Source organism: Doryrhamphus excisus, linkage group LG12, assembly GCF_037039965.1.
Source record: "Doryrhamphus excisus strain RoL-2023G ecotype Guam linkage group LG12, RoL_Dexc_Guam_v1.1, whole genome shotgun sequence".
Classification (NCBI taxonomy): domain Eukaryota; kingdom Metazoa; phylum Chordata; class Actinopteri; order Syngnathiformes; family Syngnathidae; genus Doryrhamphus; species Doryrhamphus excisus.
Genome location: NC_136368.1, coordinates 2,917,863 through 2,941,889, shown reverse-complemented (window position 1 = coordinate 2,941,889; position 24,027 = coordinate 2,917,863). Strand labels below are relative to the sequence as shown.

The window sequence follows — 24,027 nt, the reverse complement described above, 5'->3', positions numbered from 1 at the left end:
CAGTATGAAATACTCTTACCTTTACTTCACCGCAGTATAAAATACTCTTACCTTTACTTCACCGCAGTATAAAATACTCTTACCTTTACTTCACCGCAGTATAAAATACTCTTACCTTTACTTCACCGCAGTATGAAATACTCTTACCTTTACTTCACCGCAGTATAAAATACTCTTACCTTTACTTCACCGCAGCATGAAATACTCTTACCTTTACTTCACCGCAGCATGAAATACTCTTACCTTTACTTCACCGCGGTATAAAATACTCTTGCCTTTACTTCACCGCAGCGTGGAATACTCTTGCCTCTTACCGGTAAGAGGTAAGTACCCACCAAAGTACCCAGAAATATATGGATATATATATGGACCAGAAGGAGCCTCTTGTGTTATTCCATTATTTGTACACTCCAACCTTTTATTATCCGTGCTAAATCTGATCCCTTTTCTCTGGAATGTCGTTTAGGCCCAAATTAGTGTGCCCCCCATTGGGGCTCCTACCGACTCTACTAACCCCCCCCCCCCTTCTTGAGTCCATCCATCCATCTCCTCTTCTCCATTCTACTCTACTCCTGGAGTACTAGTGGTACCACTGGACTGCTGGAGGAGTAGGGTACCACTTGAGTACCAGTGGTACCACTGTACTGATGGAATACTAGTGGTACTGCTGCGTATTGCTGGAGTACGAGTGGTACTGCTGGAGTACTAGTGGTACTACTGTGTACTGCTAGAGTACTAGTGGTACCGCTGTAGTGCTGGAGTACTTGTGGTGCTACTGTAGTGCTGAAGTAGTAGTGGTACTACTGTGTACTGCTGGAGTATTGGCGGTACCGCTGTAGTGCTGGAGTACTAGTGGTACTACTGTGTACTGTTGGAGTACTAGTGCTACTACTGTGCACTGCTAGAGTACTAGTGGTACTGCTGGAGTACTAGTGGTACTACTGTGTACTGCTGGAGTACTAGTGGTACTACTGTAGTGCTGGAGTACTAGTGGTACTACTGTAGTTCTGGAGTACTAGTGGTACTACTGTAGTGCTGGAGTACAAGTGGTACTACTGTGTACTGTTGGAGTACTAGTGATACTACTGTGCACTGCTGGAGTACTAGTGATACTACTGTGCACTGCTAGAGTACTAGTGGTACTACTTTACTGCTGGAGTACTAGTGGTACTACTTTACTGCTGGAGTACTAGTGGTACTACTGTGTACTGCTGGAGTACTAGTGGTACTACTGTGTACTGCTGGAGTACTACTGTGTACTGCTGGAGTACTACTGTGTACTGCTGGAGTACTAGTGGTACTACTGTGTACTGCTGGAGTACTAATGGTGCCACTGTACTGCTGGAACACTAATGCTACTACTTTGTACTGCTGGAATACTAGTGGTACTGCTGTACTGCTGGAGTACTAGTGGTACCGCTGTATACTGTAATAATTATGTAAACTAAAGTAGGCAAGTGGATACATTTGTGTATCCTTGTTGTTTTATTGATTTGAATACCTTGAACACTAATTATTGCTTAAGTTTATTGACCCTTGACCTGCATAAACAAGTGAAGCCAATCATGAGAAAGGCTATTTAAGGTGGCCAGCATGGTCACATGACCTGAGAGCAAAGATTGTTCAACATCATGGTCTAGGGGAAGGATAGAAAAGCGAGCTGTCAGGTTCCACTCTGAGTAACATGGTGAGGAAGGAGCAGTTCTAGTTCAGGTAGATGAATAATCCAGCAGTAGAGTAGATATGACGTGGATGTAGGAATGGCAGGAAGTGTGATTGTTGAGCTCAAGCTAACGTAGGCTAGCTGAGACTAGCCAAAGGTAAAGAAAATAGAGGAGGCTGCTGTGACACGTGGTGAAAGCTTTATTGGCACCAAGGCGGCTTGGGGGGGGGGTGGGGCGGCGTTTCCGTCTACTGTGGTCGTCCTCGGCCAGTCATCAGCAAGGTGACAAAGTCCCTGGCGGCCCGGTCCCGCAGGTAGTAGCTCATGTCGCTGGTGTAGGTTCCATCGGCGTGGCGCCTGAAGAGGCTTCTACAAACACCACACGGTCACTCCCATCCTGCCTCGTTGTTCTGATAAAACTACCACCGGCTACGACCCCGCTCACCCGTTTCGTTTGGAGTTCTTCAGCCACTGAACGAAGTCTTGAGCTCTTCTGGTTTCCAGGTATTTACTGTAGTCGTTGGAAAAGGTTCCCTCCGAGTGTCTCTTGGTGTTTGACAGCGGGAGCCCTTCACCGGAGACGGACTTGTCGCTGGAAGGAAAACAAGGCCTGGTGAGTCCAATCACACAGTAGTCCTCCCCAAGGTGTCCAGCCTTCTGGTAGATGAGGCAATGCTCCCAAGTGTCCATAAGGTGGCAGCAGAAGGCGGAAGAAGAACACGTGACAGGAAGGAGGAAGTTGCATTGCAGGGATGTTAATACACACACGGTACACAACAATACTCAATAGTCCATGGTGGTCTATTAGGATTTTTTTTTTTTTTTTTAGTGGGGAACCGATATTTTCCTGAAAGTTACTTAAGTTCTCCTACTGATTACTAAAGAAGACAAAAAGTTAGAAACTTTTTTTTCCTGATGACAGACATGTGTCTCATCTTTCCTGTGTTAGCTTCCATGTTGCTACAGCCGAAGAAGACGATGCTATGCTAATGCTATGTGTGCCGTGAAAGATGAGTCCAAACGGCTGCCATTCAGCGACTTGACAGTGACTTGATCCACGGAAGGTATGAAACATCTCAGTCTGGTCATTAGGATATCTTGACCTCGTCCACCCCCCCACCCCCCTCCACCCAGACGGAGCTTTACTAAAAAGCATTCCCATCATCATCTTCTTTTCAGCCATTTGGAAGCAAAGGTGATGGTTCCAAAGGGCGTAGCAGTACGTAGGATGCAACATAACAATATGGAGTCACCACGGAAAAGCTCACCTGGTGTCAGCGTGGGGTTCAGACGCCTGCCGGCTGCTGTGGATGACCATGAGGAGCAGGAGTCCGGCCAAAGAGTGAGCGTGCTTCATCCTGTCTGGGACCTTCTGGGAGCAGGGAATGGACGCACAGGTACGTTTACAAAAACTATCCTCTGTGTGATGTGGAATGATGTGGCCCGCACGCAAAGCGACAGAAGCCTCACCTGAAAGACGGAAAGAAGTGTTTTGTGTTGGACAGGAACCCTCCTTCTTCCTTCTGGCTTCTTCAGCTTTCTCATGAGCCACGCTCGGCACTCCCTCTTTTATAGCTGGGGTGTGTGGGGTGGGGGCACACTCCCGGGCGACTCCTCCGTCACTGGGCACTCTCTTACGCTCCGTCTCACCAAACACGCACCTCGCCGGCCACTTTATTAGGCACACCTCACATCAGCCACAACATTTGATTTGGAAGATCACCTTCTTACCTGGAGAAGTGGAACGTGGAAATGTAGGAAATATACTTGGAATAATTTTAGGAATATTAGTTGTTTTACAAGAATAACGTAGAAATATTCCAGGAATTTTTCCATTTTGAGAAGCATCAAGTGGAGAGAAGTGGAATGTGGAAATGTAGGAACTATACTTGGAATATTTTTAGGAATATTAATCGTTTTACAAGAATAACATAGAAATATTCCAGGAATTTCCATTTTGAGAAGCATCAAGTGGAGAGAAGTGGAACGTGGAAATGTAGGAAATATACTTGGAATATTTTTAGGAATATTAATCGTTTTACAAGAATAACATAGAAATATTCCAGGAATTTCCATTTTGAGAAGCATCAAGTGGAGACAAGTGGAACGTGGAAATGTAGGAAATATACTTGGGATATTTTTAGGAATATTAGTAGTTTTACAAGAATACCATAGAAATATTCCAGGAATTTTTCCATTTTGAGAAGCATCAAGTGGAACGTGGAAATGTAGGAAATATACTTGGAATATTTTTAGGAATATTAGTTGTTTTACAAGAATAATGTAGAAATATTCCAGGAATTTCCATTTTGAGAAGCATCAAGTGGAGACAAGTGGAACGTGGGAATGTAGGAAATATACTTACTAGTACTGGAGTACTAGTGGTACTACTGTACTGCTGGAGTACTAGTACTACCACTGTAGTGCTGGAGTACTAGTGGTATTACTGTGTAATGCTGGAGTACCAGTGGTACTACTGTAGTGCTGGAATACTAGTGGTACTGCTGTACTACTAGTGGTACCGCTGTAGTGCTGGAGTACTCATGGTGTGACTATAATGCTGCAGTAGTAGTGGTACTACTGTACTAGTGGAGTACTACTGTATATACTGTAATAATGATGTATTCTTAGCTGGAGAAGTGGAACGTGGAAATGTAGGAAATATACTTGGAATATTTTTAGGAATATTAGTCGTTTTACAAGAATAACATATATTCAAATAATAACAAATATTCCAGGAATTTCCATTTTGAGAAGCATCAAGTGGAAATTTGAAAGAAATATGTTGTAAAAAATCAGAAGCTGATACGAAAGAAAAAAGATTGAAGTTGCAAATTGTGGCCAAAGAGAATAAAGTCTTAACGTTCAAAGAAAAAACAGGAACGTGCGATGAAAGAATGTGTGGAAAAAGTTCAATAAAGTCATAAGATGACATGAAAATGGGAAACAGAAGAATAAAGCCAAAATATGAGGAGGAAAAGGTCCCCACTGTGGGAAATGCTTGTAGTATCATAAGGAAAATGCGTCATCGCTGAGAAAAGAGGAGAGAGAAAAGAAGAATACTTTAATGGTGGTCATTCTCTTCTTTGTCAAATAAGAACCAAAGCATAGAGGGGGAGGAGGCACCTGCTGTGGCCCAGCAAGGTGCACTGTATTCGGGCACATGCTCAGAGCAGCCGTCGTGACACCACAGAGGTCTCTGACAAACATTTTTTACTTTTCCGACATTTCTGGAGGCTGATGAGGTTTTTTTTGTGCTGGATGAGGTTCTCCATCACACGTTGTCTTGGTTGGAATAGTTTTTATTTCAAACAGCAACTTTCTGATGTAAAAACCATCCATGACAGGTTGAAGTGGAGATGGATACGATACTCGGGGTGGTAGATCTAGGAGGAAGAAATGAGGCATTTGTGGAGGAAGTGACTCATCAGGGTGTAGGTGTGGCGGTAGGCGGAGCCTCGGAGGGAATGGTCCTTGTCTGTGTACCACTGGAAATGGAAATAAGGAACAGGGTCATGCGGATATTCCCAAGCGTGACAAAGAAGGCAAATGTTTCCATCGTGAAGGTCAATATTAGCTCCGCTTCCTAGCTAAGCAAGCTAATATTTACCATAGCCTGGAAGTCCACCTGCTCCTCCACCAGAGCTTTGGAGATCTGCGCTGCCTGCTGGAAGTGGACGTTGTCTGCGGGAAAGACTTGCACTTATTTGCCCGCTGGCGCTTTTTCCATCCATTTGTGTGCCGTAGCGAGCGCTAATGCTAACGTGTGCGTCCGCTTCTTCTTACCGTCTGCTGTGCCATGGACCAGCAGGTAATCTGTACCCTTGAAGTTCTTCGCTCGGCCCGTTACTGTGGAATTCTGGAAAGTACAAAAAGATCCATTGGCAGAAAAGCATTCCAAAAAACACTGACAAAATGTTTACCTTGTACGAGTCGGCGTTTTCTGTAGGCGTGCCCATGTAGCGTTCGGTGTACACGGCATCTGCGCACAAAAGCAGCCTCAGCCACACTTGGAAAACTTCTTTCCATCATGTAGCATAGAAATAGCCATATGCTAACGGGTCATGTTTGTTCTGGACTTTCCGATACAAGAACCAATGCATAGACACGGCCCAGGACAAGAACCAATGCTTAGACACAGCCCAGGAAAAGCACCAGCGCATAGACAGGGCCCAGGAGAGGAACCAGCATATAGACACGGCCCAGGAGAGGGACCAGCATATAGACACGGCCCAGGACTGGAACCAATTCATAGACACATCCCAGGACAAGAACCAATGCATAGGTAGGGCCCAGGAAAGGAACCAGCATATAGACACGGCCCAGGACTGGAACCAATTCATAGACACATCCCAGGACAAGAACCAATGCATAGGTAGGGCCCAGGAAAGGAACCAGCATATAGACACGGCCCAGGACTGGAACCAATGCATAGACACATCCCAGGACAAGAACCAATGCATAGACACAGCCCAGGAAAAGCACCATCGTATAGACATGGCCCAGGAGAGGAGCCAATGCATAGACAGGGCCCAGGAAAGGAACCAGCATATAGACACGGCCCAGGAGAGGGACCAACGTATAGACACGACCCAGGAGGGGGACCAATGTATAGACACTGCCCAGGAGAGGAACCAGCGTATAGACACGGCCCAGGAGAGGAACCATCGTATAGACACGGCCCAGGAGAGGGACCAGCGTATAGACACGGCCCAGGAGAGGGACCAACGTATAGACACGCCCCAGGACTGGAACCAATGCATAGACACATCCCAGGACAAGAACCAATGCATAGACACAGCCCAGGAAAAGCACCAGCGTATAGACATGGCCCAGGAGAGGAGCCAATGCATAGACAGGGCCCAGGAAAGGAACCAGCATATAGACATGGCCCAGGAAAGGGACCAACGTATAGACACCACCCAGGAGGGGGACCAATGTATAGACACTGCCCAGGAGAGGAACCAGCGTATAGACACGGCCCAGGAGAGGAACCAATGCATAGACACGGCCCAGGAGAGGAACCATCGTATAGACACGGCCCAGGAGAGGGACCAGCGTATAGACATGGCCCAGGAGAGGGACCAGCGTATAGACACGGCCCAGGAGAGGGACCAGCGTATAGACACGGCCCAGGAGAGGGACCAGCGTATAGACACGGCCCAGGAGAGGGACCAGCTAATACACACGGCCCAGGAGAGGAACCAATACATAGACACGGCCCAGGAGAGGAACCAATACATAGACACGGCCCAGGAGAGGAACCAATACATAGACACGGCCCAGGAGAGGAACCAATACATAGACACGGCCCAGGAGAGGAACCAATACATAGACACGGCCCAGGAGAGGAACCAATACATAGACACGGCCCAGGAGAGGAACCAATACATAGACACGGCCCAGGAGAGGAACCAATACATAGACACGGCCCAGGAGAGGAACCAATACATAGACACGGCCCAGGAGAGGAACCAATACATAGACACGGCCCAGGAGAGGAACCAATACATAGACACGGCCCAGGAGAGGAACCAATACATAGACACGGCCCCAAAATTGTATTTAAGTGTCCCTAAATACATCAAAAAAAGCACCAGTGACGTATTGCTCTCCAGGCGTTGCTAAAGTAACCTCTGCCAAGGAAAGACGGTAGAGCAGATGTATGCTGGCATCCTTGGCCAGTCGGCAGATGTCGGCTAAACTGCCAACGCCTGGTTGCCAGACGTGCAAAGAAAGCTGATCTCTGTACAGCGTGCATATACATAGATACATACTTTCTTTAGGAAAGATCATTTTCATATCCATCTTTGTTGGAAATTTGAAGCTTGTATATAAAAAAATTATTTCATCATTTCTATACACTACATACAGATCTTTTCTTCCCGTCACTCACAGGGAGAGATTGTTGGCAAGATGCTAAATCTGCTAATTTTGCAAATTTTTTGAATTTAATAATGATTGATTCTTTTAGCATAATGTTTGCATGACTTTGCGTGTGCGTCCACCCACCGTAATATTCCCACTTGGCTACCGGGGCGACCGCTATTCCGCATTTGAAAAGTCCGCTTCCGGCAGCCAGGGCCATGGAGGTCACGTAGCCACCGTAGGACTGGCAAACCATCCGGTAAAACGTCAGGGGGGGGGGGCAGGGGGCACAACAAAAAAACCAAAAAGCAGTCACTTACCCAGCCCCATATGGCTATCCTGTCTTTCCTGATAAAACCCAAATCGATGAATTTCCTACAAAATCAAAAAGACAAGTTCAAGCACTCTTCAAAGCATCCAACATACTACAGTATACTGTACATAATCCATAGTATTAATATACTCGGGCAGGCAAATATAGCACATTAACTCTTTATCATTAACTCACATCAAGCCTCCCATTTGACACTTTCTCTTTTGTACCCTGATTCTGACCTGAAATTCAATTCCCACGGTAAATACATAACTCCTATTCATAAACACCTCCTCCTTTTGTCTGGAGACCACAGTGAGGTGCATTCAGGGGCACACGTCGTTATTACGCCCGCATGTGAGGGGTAAATAAACAGCAAAAGACCAGGTGAATATTCTTGGCCTCAGTCTAGCCTAAGGAAGTACAAGCTGATGCATTCAGGTATGCTCGGGAACCCGACATCCGCACTCAAATGGTCTCAAGTCAACTTGAAAAATGATAGATGATCTTCTAGCCTGATTTGCATTTTCATTTTGCCTCCATAAAACGCAGTAAAACGGCCACATTTTGCACAAAGTGGAAAATTAATCATGATTAATTCTTTGCAAAAGGGATGAATTTGTGATGAATAGTGATGTTTCAATGGCGGCTGGGTGCATTTTGTGCCACAATGAGAATGTGTAGCTTGCTGTTGGGAATACAGCGGGGCCTCGGTTAACATCATTGATCCCTTCCAGAAGGGCCAACTCTAACCAAGACGGACTCTAACCAAAGCACAGAAAATAATGTCAACCCAATTCATCTGCAAATGACACGCAAATGCTGAGTCATCACGATGCACATGTGCGAAAATACGCTGTCGCCGCAAGGCATGCTAGGTAGCTTGTGGTTTTTACCGTGGTTGTTGAAGTTTTGCTCGATTGGTGGTCAGACGTAAACAAGGAGGAGTTAAGGTACTCGTCATATCTCATGTTTTAGTCTTCATACTCAAGTATATTGTTGCAACTGGACTACCCGGCATGCCTTGCGGGCATTTGGAAAGAAGACTTTGAAGTGAGGTGTTCATTTATGCCGTGAGCAAGTGCGCCGCTTCGTAGGATGCCACCTGCCCATTGACGGCCCCGCCGCCAATGTTTGAATCCAAAGCTTTGTCCAGCCCTGAGCTAGCTAGTGAGCTAGCTAGTGAGCTAGCTAGATACAACAGCATACCATGGAGGCCATACGCTACATCTGTGTGACGTACCTGACAGCCGCTATCTGATCGTCCACCTCCAAGGTCCCCAGGCGCCCATAGATGGCGTGGAGTACCTGGTCGCCTTGGTAACCGCTTCCCCTCCCATCGAAGCTGGCCACCACCACCCCGTACATGCTGGACAGGAAGGTGGCCCAGTTCAGCTTGAAACGGTAGTCCACTGTCTGACTGGCCGGACCCCCGTACCTGCGTGGGCGGGGTGGGTGCACACACGTTATACTGCTGCTACTACTACTACTACTAATACTACTACTGCTACTAATGCTATTACAATCGTACTACTATTATACTCTACAACTACTCTACTTTTACTATTACTATTACTCTACTATTACTATTGTACGACAATTATACTCCACTTCTACTACTACTACTACTACTACTACTCCTACTATTGCTATCATACTACTATTATACTCTACTACTACTACTACTACTCTACTTCTACTATTACTATCGTACCACAATCTGTACTACTGCTACTACTCATTATGCTACTCTACTACTACAAGCATACTATTATACTCTACTATTACTACTACTACTACTTCTACTACTATCATACTACTATTATACCCTGTTACTACTCCTACAACTACTTATCATACGACTAGTACTACTACAACTACTTCACTACACTACACTCTACTTATGATACTACTAGTACTACCTATCATACTACTATACTCTATTACATTGTACTACTATTATACTCTACTACTACTACTACTCTACTTATCATACTCCTAGACTATACTCTACTATTACTATCATACTGCTATTATACTCAACTACTACTGTTATACTCTATGCTATCATCATACTACTATTAATACTACTTCTACCACTAATCGTACGACTACTACTACTACTGTACAGGATGTGCCAGTGTAGTACTTACACGTCGATGAGAAGAGGATATTGTTTAGATGACTTGAAATGAGGCGGTAACATCATCTGATACCAAAGATCTGTATAATGATGATAATCAGAATAAGAATTATTTTTCTTGTTTTATATTATTTATATATATATACGTATATATATATATATATATACTACCCCTCAATTTTGGGATCACTTGCAAATTTCTTTGTTTTCCAAAGAAAAACAAATTTTCATGCATTTCACAAACAATTTCCATTTCAAAAACATTTTTTTCTTAAAAGAGCAGCACAAACTGGGTCTAACAAGGACACAAAAACGATGCACAACTGTGCAAGAAGACAAATATCTGAGAGTTTAAGACAAAGACGCCTCCCAGCTGCACCAAATATTACCCATCAAACACCAGTGTCAGTACCAACAGTGAAGCGGCCACTTCAGGATGCTGGACTTCATGGATTCAGGACTGCCAAGAAAAGCCATATCTCAGACTGGCCAAAATTCCAAGTGATCCCAAACTTTTGAGCGGTACTGTGTATATATATATATATATATATATATATATATGTAATATTCTATATTATTTTTTATGGCCTACATTGACATCAGCTTACCGAATCCTGCCACCTTGAAGGTGCCGTACTTCATGGTCGGCATGTGGAATTCCTTCAGGATGTTGTCCAGGTCCTGGTTATCTTCCAGGGTGGACATCTCTAGGAGAAACCATACCTGCGTGTTTATCTTCATGCTAATCTTAGCAAGCATGGACTTTTGATATTTATCATGAGTATCATTTGCTCCTTAGGTTACCTTCAAGATGCAACCAGAGGAACATTTTCTAAACTTGGTCTAAACTTGGTCTGATGGCTATTATTAGCTGACATTGTCATGTAACGTTTACATGCATTCGTGCCTTGTATGAAGCGGCACCACGCTTCATTCATTCCGCTATTTGCAAGGAGCCTACTGTGCACGATGTTGAAATCCAGAGAAGATCATGCCATAAAGGAAGCTTAAGTCTATATTTCATAGTCACTCGTAGCCGCAGCTATAGAATGAGCAAAGAGCCGCTAGGAGGCAATCAACTAGAAAAAAAGAGGCACTTTTTCAGCCTCTCTGTGTTATCTTTGCCCCGTTTCCTCGGTGGCGATGTGAATTTGATGTGACCCTTAGGAATATGGCGGTGCCTTGGTTAACTTAATCTGTGTCATTCAAACCAAGACGGACTCTAACCAAAACAAACCCAACTCATGCGTTCCAGACACCCAAAAGACGTTTTAGAGACAATAATTCTACTTTTACAAATGATGGAAAAAGACAGACAACTCAACATTTGACATCACTTTTCCCTGAGGTTGTTGGAAAAACGCCCGGTAAACCAGCAATGAACAAAAGACATTATTTTGCATCCGTCCATTTTCTATACCGCTTATCCTCACAAGGGTCGCGGGGTACACCCTGGTGGCCAGCCAATCACAGGGCACATATAGACAAACAACCATTCACACTCACATTCATACCTATGGACAATTTGGAGTCGCTAATTAACCTAGCATGTTTTTGGAATGTGGGAGGAAACCGGAGTACCCGGAGAAAACCCACACATGCACGGGGAGAACATGCAAACTCCACATAGAAGATACCCGAGGGGGGAATGAAATCCCGGTGTCCTTGCTCTGTGGCCTGTGCGCTAACCACTGGGCCAAATATAATAGTATTACAGCCAAGTAACTATCAAGGTTGTAGGAGCAATAAACATGTACCTTGCCCTTTAATATATTTTACAAAGAAAATAGAGCGGTGACGTAGCGGATGGATGTTGATGTGTGCCACGTATGACGGAGGATGCTACAGGACGCTAGACAATCAGGCAAACGCAAACCAAGGCAACGTTTTGGATGCGAAAATGAAAACGCCGCAAACCAAGGCGGATGTTAACCCAGGCAACACTCTTCCATCAGAGTGTTTAGAATGTCATCATATGCCAGGACTCTGGTACAAAGGATGGAAAGTGAGCTGTCCGCGGCGTGTTTACGTACTTGCACCTGGGCCCCGGTTATCCATGAGCGCGTAGAGGGGCAGACCCGGTCCTGGTCCAAGCAAACTGACAGGGTTATTCACGGGCGTCACACAAATAATAAAGACGCATGAGGAAAGGCGTGTGGCCAACCGTAGCAGTCCAAGCGGTAGTAGGAGGCGTTGATGCTGAAGTAGGCTGAGTTGTACTGACACCTGTCCTCCTCAAAGCGGCAGGTGAGGCACTGACGGCCCGATGCTCCGCTTCCTATGGGCACCCTGACACACAAACAACGTCATAAACAAATGTCATTTCCTGTCTAGTCATCCTAACAGCCATATTGAAAAAGTCACAAACAGACTATATACATATTTAGATATTTAGATTTTAGCCTAAACAACATACAAATATAACAAAATGGCCCTTTTATTTTCAGTGTCAAAAGTTTGTGGGCTAAAAGAAGCAGCATGAAAGAAAGGTTGACTGACTTGTAAAGGTTTCTCTTGACAGGAACGCCTTCATACTCGTTACTCACAAAGTATCTGCAGACAAGAAGACTCATTAGTTGCAATGACCCGTTGCCACGCGTGGAGGAGGGGGGACGGGGGGGCGTTCACTCACATGGCATCTTTGGTCACTTTGGATATGTAGATGACTTCCCATTTCCCAGCAGTAACAGCACTTGCTTTGCCCTTCCAAAGATGGCTGGAGTTAGTCTGGGCCTTTGTGATTGGCACAAATCTCAAAGGAAATGTTCTACGCCAGATTTGTTTCTTTGCGTCAACGAACAAGATGATGCAAAGAAAGCAAAAACATCCAATTTCCCTTGGAAATGATATTTTCCTGCAATGAACCGCGGTTCCCGGGAGCTGGCAGCACTCGTGCAGCGGCAGGCACACCATGACATGACCTGACTGCTATTTACACAATAATGGCTGTGCATTGGAACCATATACCACCATACAAGCTGTACACGCATGACACTAACACATACAGTACATGGAGAGTAGTTACTGAGGAACTAATAAAGAACTAATGACTAACACATACATGTAGAGTAGTTACTGGGGAACTAATAAAGAACTAATGACTAACATACATCTAGAGTAGTTACTGAGGAACTAATGAACTAATGACTAACATACATCTAGAGTAGTTACTGAGGAAGTAATAAAGAACTAATGACTAACACATACATGTAGAGTAGTTACTGGGGAACTAATAAAGAACTAATGACTAACACATGTAGAGTAGTTACTGAGGAACTAATAAAGAACTAATGACTAACACAGTACATCTAGAGTAGTTACTAAGGAACTAATAAAGAAATAATGACTAACACATACATCTAGAGTAGTTACTGGGGACCTAATAAAGAACCAATGACTAACACATACATGTAGAGTAGTTACTGGGGAACTAATAAAGAACTAATGACTAACACATACATGTAGAGTAGTTACTGGGGAACTAATAAAGAACTAATGACTAACACATACATCTAGAGTAGTTACTGGGGACCTATGAAATATGAATGTGAAATGTGTTGATGATAGCATAGTTAGCATAGTAGAAAGGAACATAGTGCTTTGTGGGACAGAATCAGTGTGTTGGCTTTGGAACGTATTCTTGACTTGTCACAGGACTAGCTATACGTAGGTGGCGCTGCGGATGCTACTTACATCTCTGATGTGATGAATATGTTTGTAACCACTGGTGTCGCTCATCACTTTGTAGAAGCTGATTTTATCCTCAGCAAAGAAAAGAGGTAAAGGCACGAACTGGAAGGAATCACATAATAAAGCTTCTGGGATGACATCATCACGTCAATTTGCTAAAATATGTTTTATACTGTAACGGTAAACAATGAAAATGACATTTATAGTTGATGGCTCTCGCTAGTCAGTCTCATTAGAGGAAGTGAGCCAACTCAGCTGTCTTTGGGCGAGAGGCTGGGTACACCTTGGACTGGTGGCCAGCCAATCACAGGGCACATATAGACAAACAACCATTCACACTCACATTCATATCTATCGACAATTTGGAGTCGCTAATTAACCTAGCATGTTTTTGGAATGTGGGAGGAAAACGAAGTACCCGGAGAAAACCCATGCATGCACACGGAGAACATGCAAATTCCACACAGAGATGGCCGAGGGTGGAATTTAACTTGGGTCTGCTAGCTGTGGGGCCTGTGTGCTAACCACTCATCCGCCGTGCAGCTCGTCATCAGTGAAATGATCACAGCAAAGAACACAACTCCAGGTGGGCGGCGATCTGTGTCTCCTCGACCCCATTGTTGTCTTAAAACTTCCTCTTTTTGAACATCCAGCAGCAGCACGGTGTCACACCCATGACCTCACAGCGAGAGCTAGCTCATCATGGCTGTAAATGTCATTGTTCATCATTTACCCTTGACTTTTAGTAATAATAATTACAAAGCATATATAACATATTGAAGCAAAGTTTATCGATGTGTGATTGAAGAAACTTACATGGCCGATCCAGCCTGTCTGGCTTGTTTGCTCAAATTTCTACAGAAACCAAAAGGATTCATTCTTTGTGTTAGTCAGCATGGAAGTTGTAATTGTGTGACAGCTACCTGTTTTTCTTGCCAGCTGATTCCATCAAAGTCATAAATCTGCACCAGCAGGTAATTCTGCTTCCTGGTGAGCCACTGCACTGCGAGGCGTTGGTCTGTGACGAAGGTCACTGAGCACAAAATGTGATCACTGGATGGAGAGTTGTCGGGTTAGACACACAAAAGCCGCTGATATGTTTGACTGGACTGTGCTGGAAAAACACAAACCTTGATGCAATGGAGGCAGGGGCGGGGACCTGCATGCGGTGTGATGCATTTGTGGTATCGACCACAAATAGTTTGACCTTAGTCAGGTTTGACCCCGCCTGCAACCAGAAATGAAAGTATATAAATACAAATAAAATACTGATGTAGTTTTGTAATGCATCACATGATTCCAGATCAACAGACCTTGGGGTAGGGAATAGTCACTGTTTCAGGATACTGCTGGGCTCCGTACCAGGAGAACTCCACTTTCTCCACTTCTGTGTCATTAAACTCAGCGTACGCCAAGTATCTTCCACTTGAAGACCACCATAACGCTCCATTTGATGCAAACACCTCCTCTACAACCAAACGCACACAAAGCAGCATCTTCTACTACTATTCTTATTTCATAAATACAATACTTCACTTCAGTACACTGGAACACAATCACTGTGGTAACCCCAGTCAAAGATCCTCTACGTGACAGGAGTGCTTTTCTGTTTCTAAGGACCTCTGACTGAAATGCCAGTCAAAGATCTTCTATATGACAGGAGAGCTCTGCTGTTTCTAAGAACCTGTGACTGAAATGCCAGTCAAAGATCCTCTATATGATAGGAGTGCTCTGCTGTTTCTAAGGACCTCTGACTGAAATGCCAGTCAAAGATCTTCTATATGACAGGAGTGCTCTACTGTTTTCGAAGGACCTCTTACTGAAACCCTAGTCAAAGATCCTCTATATGACAGGAGAGCTCTGCTGTTTCTAAGGACGTGTGACTGGAATACCAGTCAAAGATCCTCTATATGACAGGAGTATCATGCCGTTTCTCTGGATATGTGACTGAAATGCCAGTCAAAGATCCTCTATATGACAGGACTGCTCTGCTGTTTCTAAGGACCTCTGACTGAACTGCCAGTCAAAGATCCTCTATATGACAGGATAGCTCTCTCTCGTTTTCAGAGCACACTGCAGAAACCCTAGTCAAAGATCCTCTAAATGACAGGAGTGCTCTGCTGTTTCTAAGAACATGTGACTGAAATGCCAGTCAAAGATCTTCTATATGACAGGAGAGCTGTGCAGTTTCTTAGGACGTGTGACTGGAATGCCAGTCAAAGATCCTCTATATGACAGGAGTGCTCTGCTGTTTCTAAGGACCCCTGACTGAAATGTCAGTCAAAGATCTTCTATTTGACAGGAGAGCTGTGCAATTTCTTAGGACGTGTGACTGAAATGCCAGTCAAAGATCCTCTATATGACAGGAGTGTTCTGCTGTTTCTAAGGACCTCTGACTGAAATGCCAGTCAAAGATCTTCTATATGACAGGAGTATCATGCCGTTTCTAAGGATGTGTGACTGAAATGCCAGTCAAAGATCCTCTATATGACAGGAGTGTTCTGCTGTTTCTAAGGACCTCTGACTGAAATGCCAGTCAAAGATCTTCTATTTGACAGGAGAGCTGTGCAATTTCTTAGGACGTGTGACTGGAATGCCAGTCAAAGATCCTCTATATGACAGGAGTGCTCTGCTGTTTCTAAAGACCTCTGACTGAAATGCCAGTCAAAGATCTTCTATATGACAGGAGTATCATGCCGTTTCTAAGGATGTGTGACTGAAATGCCAGTCAAAGATCCTCTATATGACAGGAGAGCTCAGCTATTTCTAAGAACCTGCGACTGAAATGCCAGTCAAAGATCCTCTAAATACTGAATGTATTTCTCTGATCATGTGGCCCCCCCTAGTGGTTGCTGCCATAAGTATACTCACCCTCATAGACCCAATCAGGGACTCCGTTCAGGATCTCATTCTTTTTGCCGTTGTGGGTGACCTGTACTGTGTCAGCCGTGACGTGGTCTTTGAAGAAAACGTTGAAGTGGGACACGTAAGCCTGCACAGCATTGAGCGGGACGTGCTGGTTACCATGCTTCATCAACTGCATAGCGGCATAGCTCAAAGGCACTCATGCAGAAAAAAGCGACACACTCACATATTTATTTCCCTCCGGGGCCCAGGTGAAGTACTGCACCTCGGCAGGAAGACTGCCGTTGCTGATGAAGCTCCTAGCAGCCAAACAGGGAATGTGTGGCAGCGTTAAGAAGCCCACTAGTGTCAAATGGTTCTACTCACATGTTGGCTCTGTCATAGATGGAGTACGAAGCCGTGAATGAGTGTCTCCACTTCTGGTGGATCACAAACAAGAACAACGTGAGTACACGCTCGTTTCACGACATCCACTACATCACAAATCCACAGATTAATAATGCTCCCTATGAAGTATCCCTCATACTATATATACATAAATATATATATATATACACTACTTGATACTTGTATCTTGAAAGCCAATGTTAAATTAGCAAACATTCCAGGTAGATGATTGACTTGCTTCAGTAGGTTTTTCACCCAAATAGTAGTCACGCCAAATGTCGTGTTGCTGCTGGATGTTTACAGTATTTCTGGGCTTGTTCTCCATTTATTGGGTCACCACTTTTTCCTCACGAGGGTCGTGGGGGGTGTTGGAGCCCATCCCAGCTGTCTTTGGGCGAGAGGCGGGGTACACCCTGGACTGGTGGCCAGCCAATCACAGGGCACATATAGACAAACAACCATTCACACTCACATTCATACCTATGGACAATTTGGAGTCACTAGCATGTTTTTGGAATGTGGGAGGAAACCGGAGTACCCGGAGAAAACCCACGCATGCACGGGGAGAACATGCAAATTCCACACAGAGATGGCCGAGGGTGGAATTGAACCCTGTTCTCCGAGCTGTGAGGTCTGCATGCTAACCACTCGTCCACCGTGCCGCCCCATTTTTTGGGGTCAATATTCAAATAATAACAAAAGTGACACTGGTCATTTTTGAGAGTTTAAGTCTGCATATTTTCTCCTCTCTCATTGTTTTTATTTAATTTATTTCATTTCAGAATTCATTTTTTTGCTTTTGATACGATGCGTCGTTTGATGAAAACATGGGCGGCACGGCGGATGAGTGGTTAGCGCACAGCTAGGAGACCAGGGTTCAATTCCACCCTCGGCCATCTCTGTGTGGAGTTTGCATGTTCTCCCCGTGCATGCGTGGGTTTTCTCCGGGTACTCCGGTTTCCTCCCACATTCCAAAAACATGCTAGGTTAATTGCCGACTCCAAATTGTCCATAGGTATGAATGTGAGTGTGAATGGTTGTTTGTCTATATGTGCCCTGTGATTGGCTGGCCACCAGTCCAGGTTGTACCCCGCCTCTTGCTCGAAGACAGCTGGGATAGGCTCCAGCACCCCCCGCGACCCTCGTGAGGAAAAGCGGTAGAAAATGAATGAATGAATAATTATACCTTTGAACACCATTAGAGCCCTCTTGACCTGAAATAACACCCCTATAGTCACAGTTGCACTCCTATTACCCAATATAATAGACATAATAAGAGAAAATAAGAAATAACTAGGGCGGCACGGCGGTTCGAGTGGTTAGCATGCAGACCTCACAGCTAGGAGACCAGGGTTCAATTCCACCCTCAGCCCCAAATTCACCTTTGTGTAGTTGCTTTCAAAAGCCACGTATTTGAAATCCCCCGACAGCAGGTAATCTGTGGCGGCAACTTGTTCCTACGACAGATATGCACGCTGCATTAATAAAAAAAAAACACGTTACATATGAAATATGAATAATAATATATTACAAAAGTTGAATTGCTCAAATATAGCGACTCCTGCTGTGTTTCCACATTGTGGAGGAAGATGCTCCCGTCTCTCGTTTTGTGCAGATACTCCTGATCTGTGCAGGTAAAACGAGAAAAAAAAGCTAAAAATGCAAAAATGTTGAAAAAAAAAGTGCAGTTCTGGAGTACCTGATATCCAATAGAGGTTGTAGGATCTCCACCTGATGGTGTCATTGAAGTAGTCTTCAAGGGTAAACAGCCTTTTAGGACTATTGGATTCTGAAAGAAGCACTATTGTGTCACACGGGGGCGCTGTTTGTCCCGCAGCTGCATTTCATTAGCGCCAAACTTGACAGCAGTGCGCCATAAATCAACAACAGGACTGGAATGGGCCGGAACAAGACGACATGTGCAGGAATAAATAGGTTCTTTACAAAAGCACACACACATTCAATTCCAACTTCAACTTACTGCTCAAATAAACCGCCGTCACGGTTATTAAGGTGATGACCACCACCGCCCCCAGCAGCACCCACATGACCTTGCTGCCGCCCTGCGGAGGTCACAGCAAACTTTTTTTTTTCCTTTTCTTTTCTATTCCTTTCTCACACGCTTGCTGCTTTACTGACCATCATGCAAAATGAAGCCTCCTCCAGATGATCCTTGGAGGTCAGCACGTGAGGATGTGGAGCTTCTCGACGACACGGTCCAAATGATATCCGAACAAAACAATCCGTAAAAGTCACCAGCCCGCCAGCCAACCGGACCACCAAAGTGCGCTCCGTCCTTCTGTGTGGACTTGAACAGATTCCTCACACTTCCTCTTGCATTCCTAACCAGACTCTTCAACCAGACACATGCCTGCCTGCCGTGCTGCACACACACACACACACACACACACACACAAAGTATTTCATATCACAGCATAGAGAATACCAGACATTTGATTCTCATAGTTGATATCCATGAAATAAATGATTGTACTGTATTTCCAAAAAGTGGGAATATGACTTGATATGAAAATAGCAGTAATAGTAGTAATATTACTGATACTGGAAGGATATTCGTAGTTTAGTGGAAGTGTGGGCTATTTTGTTGACACATTGAGACGTGTGCATGCGTACTGAAATATCTGTACGTCCGATACCAGATTGTTAGATGCTCTAAAAATCCATTCTCAAATCAATATATTGATCTAGCTATTGAATAGCTTCTCAATAATTTTGGAGAATTGTGTTTTTAAAAATTGAAAATTCCTTAGCTGTTTTAATTTCTTGGGGGAATCTTCCCAGTATGAAATGATAAATTACATCAGCGGTTCTACGATCTCGTTGATTACCGTTTTTATACTTTCCATTTGGATTCCATTAGAATCAGTTGATGTTTTTGCTTTACAATTTTTGACAATTTCCTTTCTCGTTACATCTGTCAGAAACACGGAATTAGGATTCCTTTCTATTGTTTCATTCCTTTCCTGCCTTGTCCTTTGTTTTGGAATTCCTTCTTCCAGTTTGGGACCAATATTGACAAAGTAGCTGTTGAACTTTTCATCCATATCATCCAACCATTCCAACCATGAAATAATTAGGGTGGTCTGTCTTCTTGTTACTTTTCCTGATACTATTTAGAACGCCCCAGGTTGCTCTAATATTGTTTTTGTGTTTGTCTAATAGTTGGCTGTAATATTCCTTCTGACACACAACTTCTTTTTATAAGTCTTATATGTTCTTTCTGCTTTAGTCTGTTGAATGATGAATTTCCTGTTTAATGTGTTCTTCTTCTTACAAGCAGTAGTAAGGCCTTTTGTCATCCATGGCTGATTGTTTTTCTTGTGCTTTTTGGACCTTTTCGTTCTTATCGTACAGCCTCAAATAAGTAGAAAGTCTTCTTATGCTTCATCCACATCATTGACACTGAACACACACTCCCATTTTTGTTCTTCTCCATCCTTCTTGAAAGCATAGCCTCTGTTGGTCGTTTGTTGGAATGATGGTTAGAAATTGTGAAGAATGGAAGATGGTGACTGATGTCATTAATTAGTGAACCCACTAGTGGTGAATATATTGTCCATGAAGGTGTCACAGTGGTTATTGTTATTCTACTTGGTCTGGTCATTCTGGGAAACAACCTAAGCTATACATCGTGTTGATAAAATTGTCGATTACCTTGATCTTGTGTGGATTTAGAAGATCAACATTGAAGTCTCCACATATGGAAATTGTTTTTTTGATCCAACCCTTCTATATGGAGTTCTGTATAAACCACATAATAACACGTTTTTGCTTTTTTCTTTACAGATCTTAATAGTAATACATTGCAAAATATTGTCAATAGAAACCAACACATTTTTGACCGCTTTGTAATGTAGTTGTTTGTCCGCATACAAGGCCACGCCTCCTCCCCTTGTGTCCTTCCTGTTGATGCAGGTCATCTGGTAGCCTTCCAGCTTAAAGTCGATGTCATCCGCGTTCAGCCAAGTTTCCCAGATTGCAATGACTTTGAAGGGTTCCTTGAATAGATTGCTAATGGTAATGGTTTCATTTCATTTCAACATGCATCAGGTTACAATTGAATGCATCACATAATCAATCCACAGTTCCACATGTCCAAAAGGAGTAGGAAGAAGCCCTCCATCTGGTACTTTTACAATCAGTAACTGTTACATTTGTTCACTTCCTGCCTTCCTGATGCATTTTTTGAGCACATACAGAAGTATAAGGTGACATAATGATAGAGGAGTGATGGAGGTGTCGAGGAGAGGCAGCAGTAGAGTTCCCGACTGGGTTGTCAGGAACCCATCAATGTACCATCGATGAACCAAAATGAACACGTTCTTCTGCTGCCGATGACGGAGCCACTCCACCATATTCTAAAATATCCAACTCTCTTCTTCTCTAGGTGGTATATCGCTCTATAAACGCTGGTGTCCTAAAATGATGCGATAACGTGGCAGCGTAAACAAACCGGACACTATTTTGGACGCTCAACGTTAGCACAGGTACCACTGTGAAAGGAATTTGGGACACAATGGCGAGAGTGAGTGAGTGAGTGAGCGAGCGAGAAAGATGCGGTTCCAGTCATCGGTCTGGCGGTGACGAGGGCATGGATGAGGTCAATGGGGGAGGGAAGGGTGTTTTAGATGCAAAAAGCAGTTTGGGTTATTTATTTATTATTCATTCATTCATTCATTTTCTACCGCTTTTTCCTCACGAGGGTCGCGGGGGGTGCTGGAGCCTATCCCAGCTGTCTTTTGGGCGAGAGGCGGGGTACACCCTGGACTGGTGGCCAGCCAATCACAGGGCAAATATAGACAAACAACCATTCACACTCACATTCATACCTATGGACAATTTGAAGTCGTCAATTAGCCTAGCATGTTTTTGGAATGTGGGAGGAAACCGGAGTACCCGGAGAAAACCCACGCATGCACGGGGAGAACATGCAAACTCCACACAGAGATGGCCGAGGGTGGAATTGAACCCTGGTCTGCGCGCTAACCACTAGACACACTTATTTATTATTATTATTTATTATTTTTGGGGGTTATTATTTGGGTGATGTAGTACTCAAACACCCAAAGGAGAGGGTGCTGTCAAGGAAAAGGCCAAGATCTGGGATTTGAGGCGTTGTCAAGTTGTTTGCTGCATTTGGGATTTGGGATCAATGATCAAATTGATCACAGTTAAAAGTGAGATGTTGACTTGCGTACATGGTTTTGTGCGTGTGGACACATAGAGCTGGATATTACACTCAATGCGTCCCTCACTCTTCCGTCTCTTCGTCATGTGATGTCTGAGCCAAATAGCTGGCCTCCTGGACGTAGTCAAACGCTGGGAACTTGATGGGCAGCTCGCTCCACTTGGTGTAATGGCTGATATTCTTTCCCTTGATTGTCACCACAAAGTTGTTCACCTTTAGGCAAGGGCACTCGATCCCTCTGTATACCATCATCGCGCCCCAATTCTGCAAAAGCAAACATTACAGACCATATTTTTGCCCATCATCCACGTTCCAGACATAAAAACAGTTAGCATGAGGGAGCTAACAATGCACCTATTTCAACTATAAAGCCTGCAAATGGGATACAATTCTTTCGACTACAAAGCGCTCTAAAAACGCTCCAACGAGGTTTTCTATCCATGCGGGGCGCATGTAGTAACAGGTACAGAATGTTTGTTTACAGATTAGTGGTCTGATGATGACAATATCCGTGCTATGCTGCCATGATGCAAAAAAAACTGCAGTTTAGCATAAATCCAGTACTGTCTTATGTACTACTGTATAGTCCAGAAGCTGAGAGTTCACTACACACCATCAGGTCTGCAATGAAGTCTCTGGAATTCCAAACAATAATGTTTCATAGTTCATGTTGGACCTAAAACTCAAAATATAGAAACACATTTTACCTGTCCACATTCCTTGCATGCGATGGAGCCATTGATCTCGTAGTCAAGAAGACGTTGTTGAAGAGCAGCGTTTCCTTTCCGTATAAAAAGTTGACTGTGAGGAATATTGCATTTCATTTTAGAATGGTACGCAACGCCATGGAAGGATCCTCATGACAGTACAAGCGTGAGTAAAACAGTGGCCCAGAGCCCAGAGCACTTGGATCGAACAAAGGCGGTACCAATATCTCAGCCCAGAGTCATAAAATATGGACCCAAACATGCAGATATGACCCCCGCTGTGTGTCGCCACAGGGACCCCAAATAAGGGGCTGAAATTTTGGATGTACCACATGAAAAAGTACATCTTAGTAAGCACTGAATGACTCCTGCCAGACAAACTCTGCTGTTTAAGGGTTGCTGGATTCCCCAAAAGGGGTCCAAATGTGACCTGGATCAAAGATTATAGGTACCAGGTGAAACCCTACTACACCCTGCATTATGAGTCAGTTCAATCAATGTTTTTCCTTGAATCTGGAATAGAGTCCCCAATTCCAGCCTGGAAAAGACCTATTGAGTTTCGATGATTTACTCTGAAATAAACATTCGAAATGTGAAAAAAAGTCGCCTTACCCTCAAACCGCCAATCTAACCCTAAACGCAACCCTAACTTACCCTAACCAGAACACTTTAGCTTTGAGCGGAAATCCACTTGAGAAAAGGATTCCTACCCAAATTCTGCTGAAACGTTGACATGGTGCATGTCTTCGATGACCTGGATGTCATCACCAGTGCAGACCAACTTGCTGCAATGCCTGCAGGTCAATTTCCCGTCAGACGGCTTCATGGCCTTCATGTCTTTCTTGTTCACCTTTGCTCTTCTCACCCTGTCTTCAATGATAGCTTGAATTTGAAACTCTTCAATCTGAGGAAAGCAAAAACACAGCAAGGCTAAGTGACAAGGCTCAAGGAGCTACAGAGACATCTGTACCTTTCTCTTATACACCGCAGGCGGGTATGCTTGGATTTTGGCAATGGCTCGAGTCATCAAGTCCTTGCGGTACTCGTTGACGGTGTCCCTCTCAGTCACTCCAGAGCCTTTCACCTCGATCACAATGTAACTGCTGTCCTTGGCCCGAGCTCTGCCTTGAGCCTGCAAAATATGGTTATGTGTGTGTGTGTGTGTATATATACATACAATAC

The 24,027-nt window shown here is 44.1% G+C and overlaps 2 protein-coding genes across 4 annotated transcripts in view; both read right to left on the bottom strand.

The window, feature by feature from the left end:
- Window positions 1–1,885: 1,885 nt before the first annotated feature.
- On the bottom strand, window positions 1,886–3,468 carry gcgb (glucagon b). Its single transcript, XM_078795389.1, has 4 exons — window positions 3,134–3,468; window positions 2,932–3,035; window positions 2,109–2,255; window positions 1,886–2,032 (listed from the first exon to the last, which is right to left on the bottom strand). Exons 1-4 carry the CDS (start codon window positions 3,206–3,208, stop codon window positions 1,912–1,914), a joined length of 447 nt encoding a protein of 148 aa, XP_078651515.1. The 5' UTR covers window positions 3,209–3,468; the 3' UTR covers window positions 1,886–1,911.
- Window positions 3,469–4,723: 1,255 nt separating this feature from the next.
- The window catches only part of fap (fibroblast activation protein, alpha), a 26,145-nt gene continuing 6,841 nt past the window's right edge, over window positions 4,724–24,027 (bottom strand). The window contains exons 1-28 of one of the 3 annotated variants that reach the window (XM_058081881.2): window positions 20,793–22,197; window positions 20,605–20,691; window positions 19,069–19,312; window positions 18,911–18,992; window positions 18,629–18,718; window positions 18,461–18,555; window positions 18,312–18,386; window positions 16,909–16,961; window positions 16,769–16,841; window positions 16,549–16,669; window positions 14,991–15,145; window positions 14,808–14,905; window positions 14,601–14,730; window positions 14,494–14,532; window positions 13,681–13,779; window positions 12,620–12,690; window positions 12,487–12,540; window positions 12,152–12,276; window positions 12,021–12,071; window positions 10,596–10,694; window positions 9,998–10,067; window positions 9,088–9,282; window positions 7,852–7,906; window positions 7,676–7,775; window positions 5,587–5,645; window positions 5,450–5,522; window positions 5,274–5,347; window positions 4,907–5,151 (exon numbers count right to left, since the gene is read on the bottom strand). In XM_058081881.2, coding sequence (XP_057937864.2) covers window positions 5,050–5,151; window positions 5,274–5,347; window positions 5,450–5,522; window positions 5,587–5,645; window positions 7,676–7,775; window positions 7,852–7,906; window positions 9,088–9,282; window positions 9,998–10,067; window positions 10,596–10,694; window positions 12,021–12,071; window positions 12,152–12,276; window positions 12,487–12,540; window positions 12,620–12,690; window positions 13,681–13,779; window positions 14,494–14,532; window positions 14,601–14,730; window positions 14,808–14,905; window positions 14,991–15,145; window positions 16,549–16,669; window positions 16,769–16,841; window positions 16,909–16,961; window positions 18,312–18,386; window positions 18,461–18,555; window positions 18,629–18,718; window positions 18,911–18,992; window positions 19,069–19,074 — 2,244 coding nt within the window. In that variant the 5' untranslated portion in view covers window positions 19,075–19,312; window positions 20,605–20,691; window positions 20,793–22,197 and the 3' untranslated portion in view covers window positions 4,907–5,049. Of the gene's footprint in view, window positions 5,152–5,273; window positions 5,348–5,449; window positions 5,646–7,675; window positions 7,776–7,851; window positions 7,907–9,087; window positions 9,283–9,997; window positions 10,068–10,595; window positions 10,695–12,020; window positions 12,072–12,151; window positions 12,277–12,486; window positions 12,541–12,619; window positions 12,691–13,680; window positions 13,780–14,493; window positions 14,533–14,600; window positions 14,731–14,807; window positions 14,906–14,990; window positions 15,146–16,548; window positions 16,670–16,768; window positions 16,842–16,908; window positions 16,962–18,311; window positions 18,387–18,460; window positions 18,556–18,628; window positions 19,313–20,604; window positions 20,692–20,792; window positions 22,403–22,845; window positions 22,940–23,555; window positions 23,750–23,815; window positions 23,978–24,027 lie in introns of those variants that run through there. The other 2 variants (XM_078795286.1, XR_013629596.1) reach the window with 2 other exon arrangements.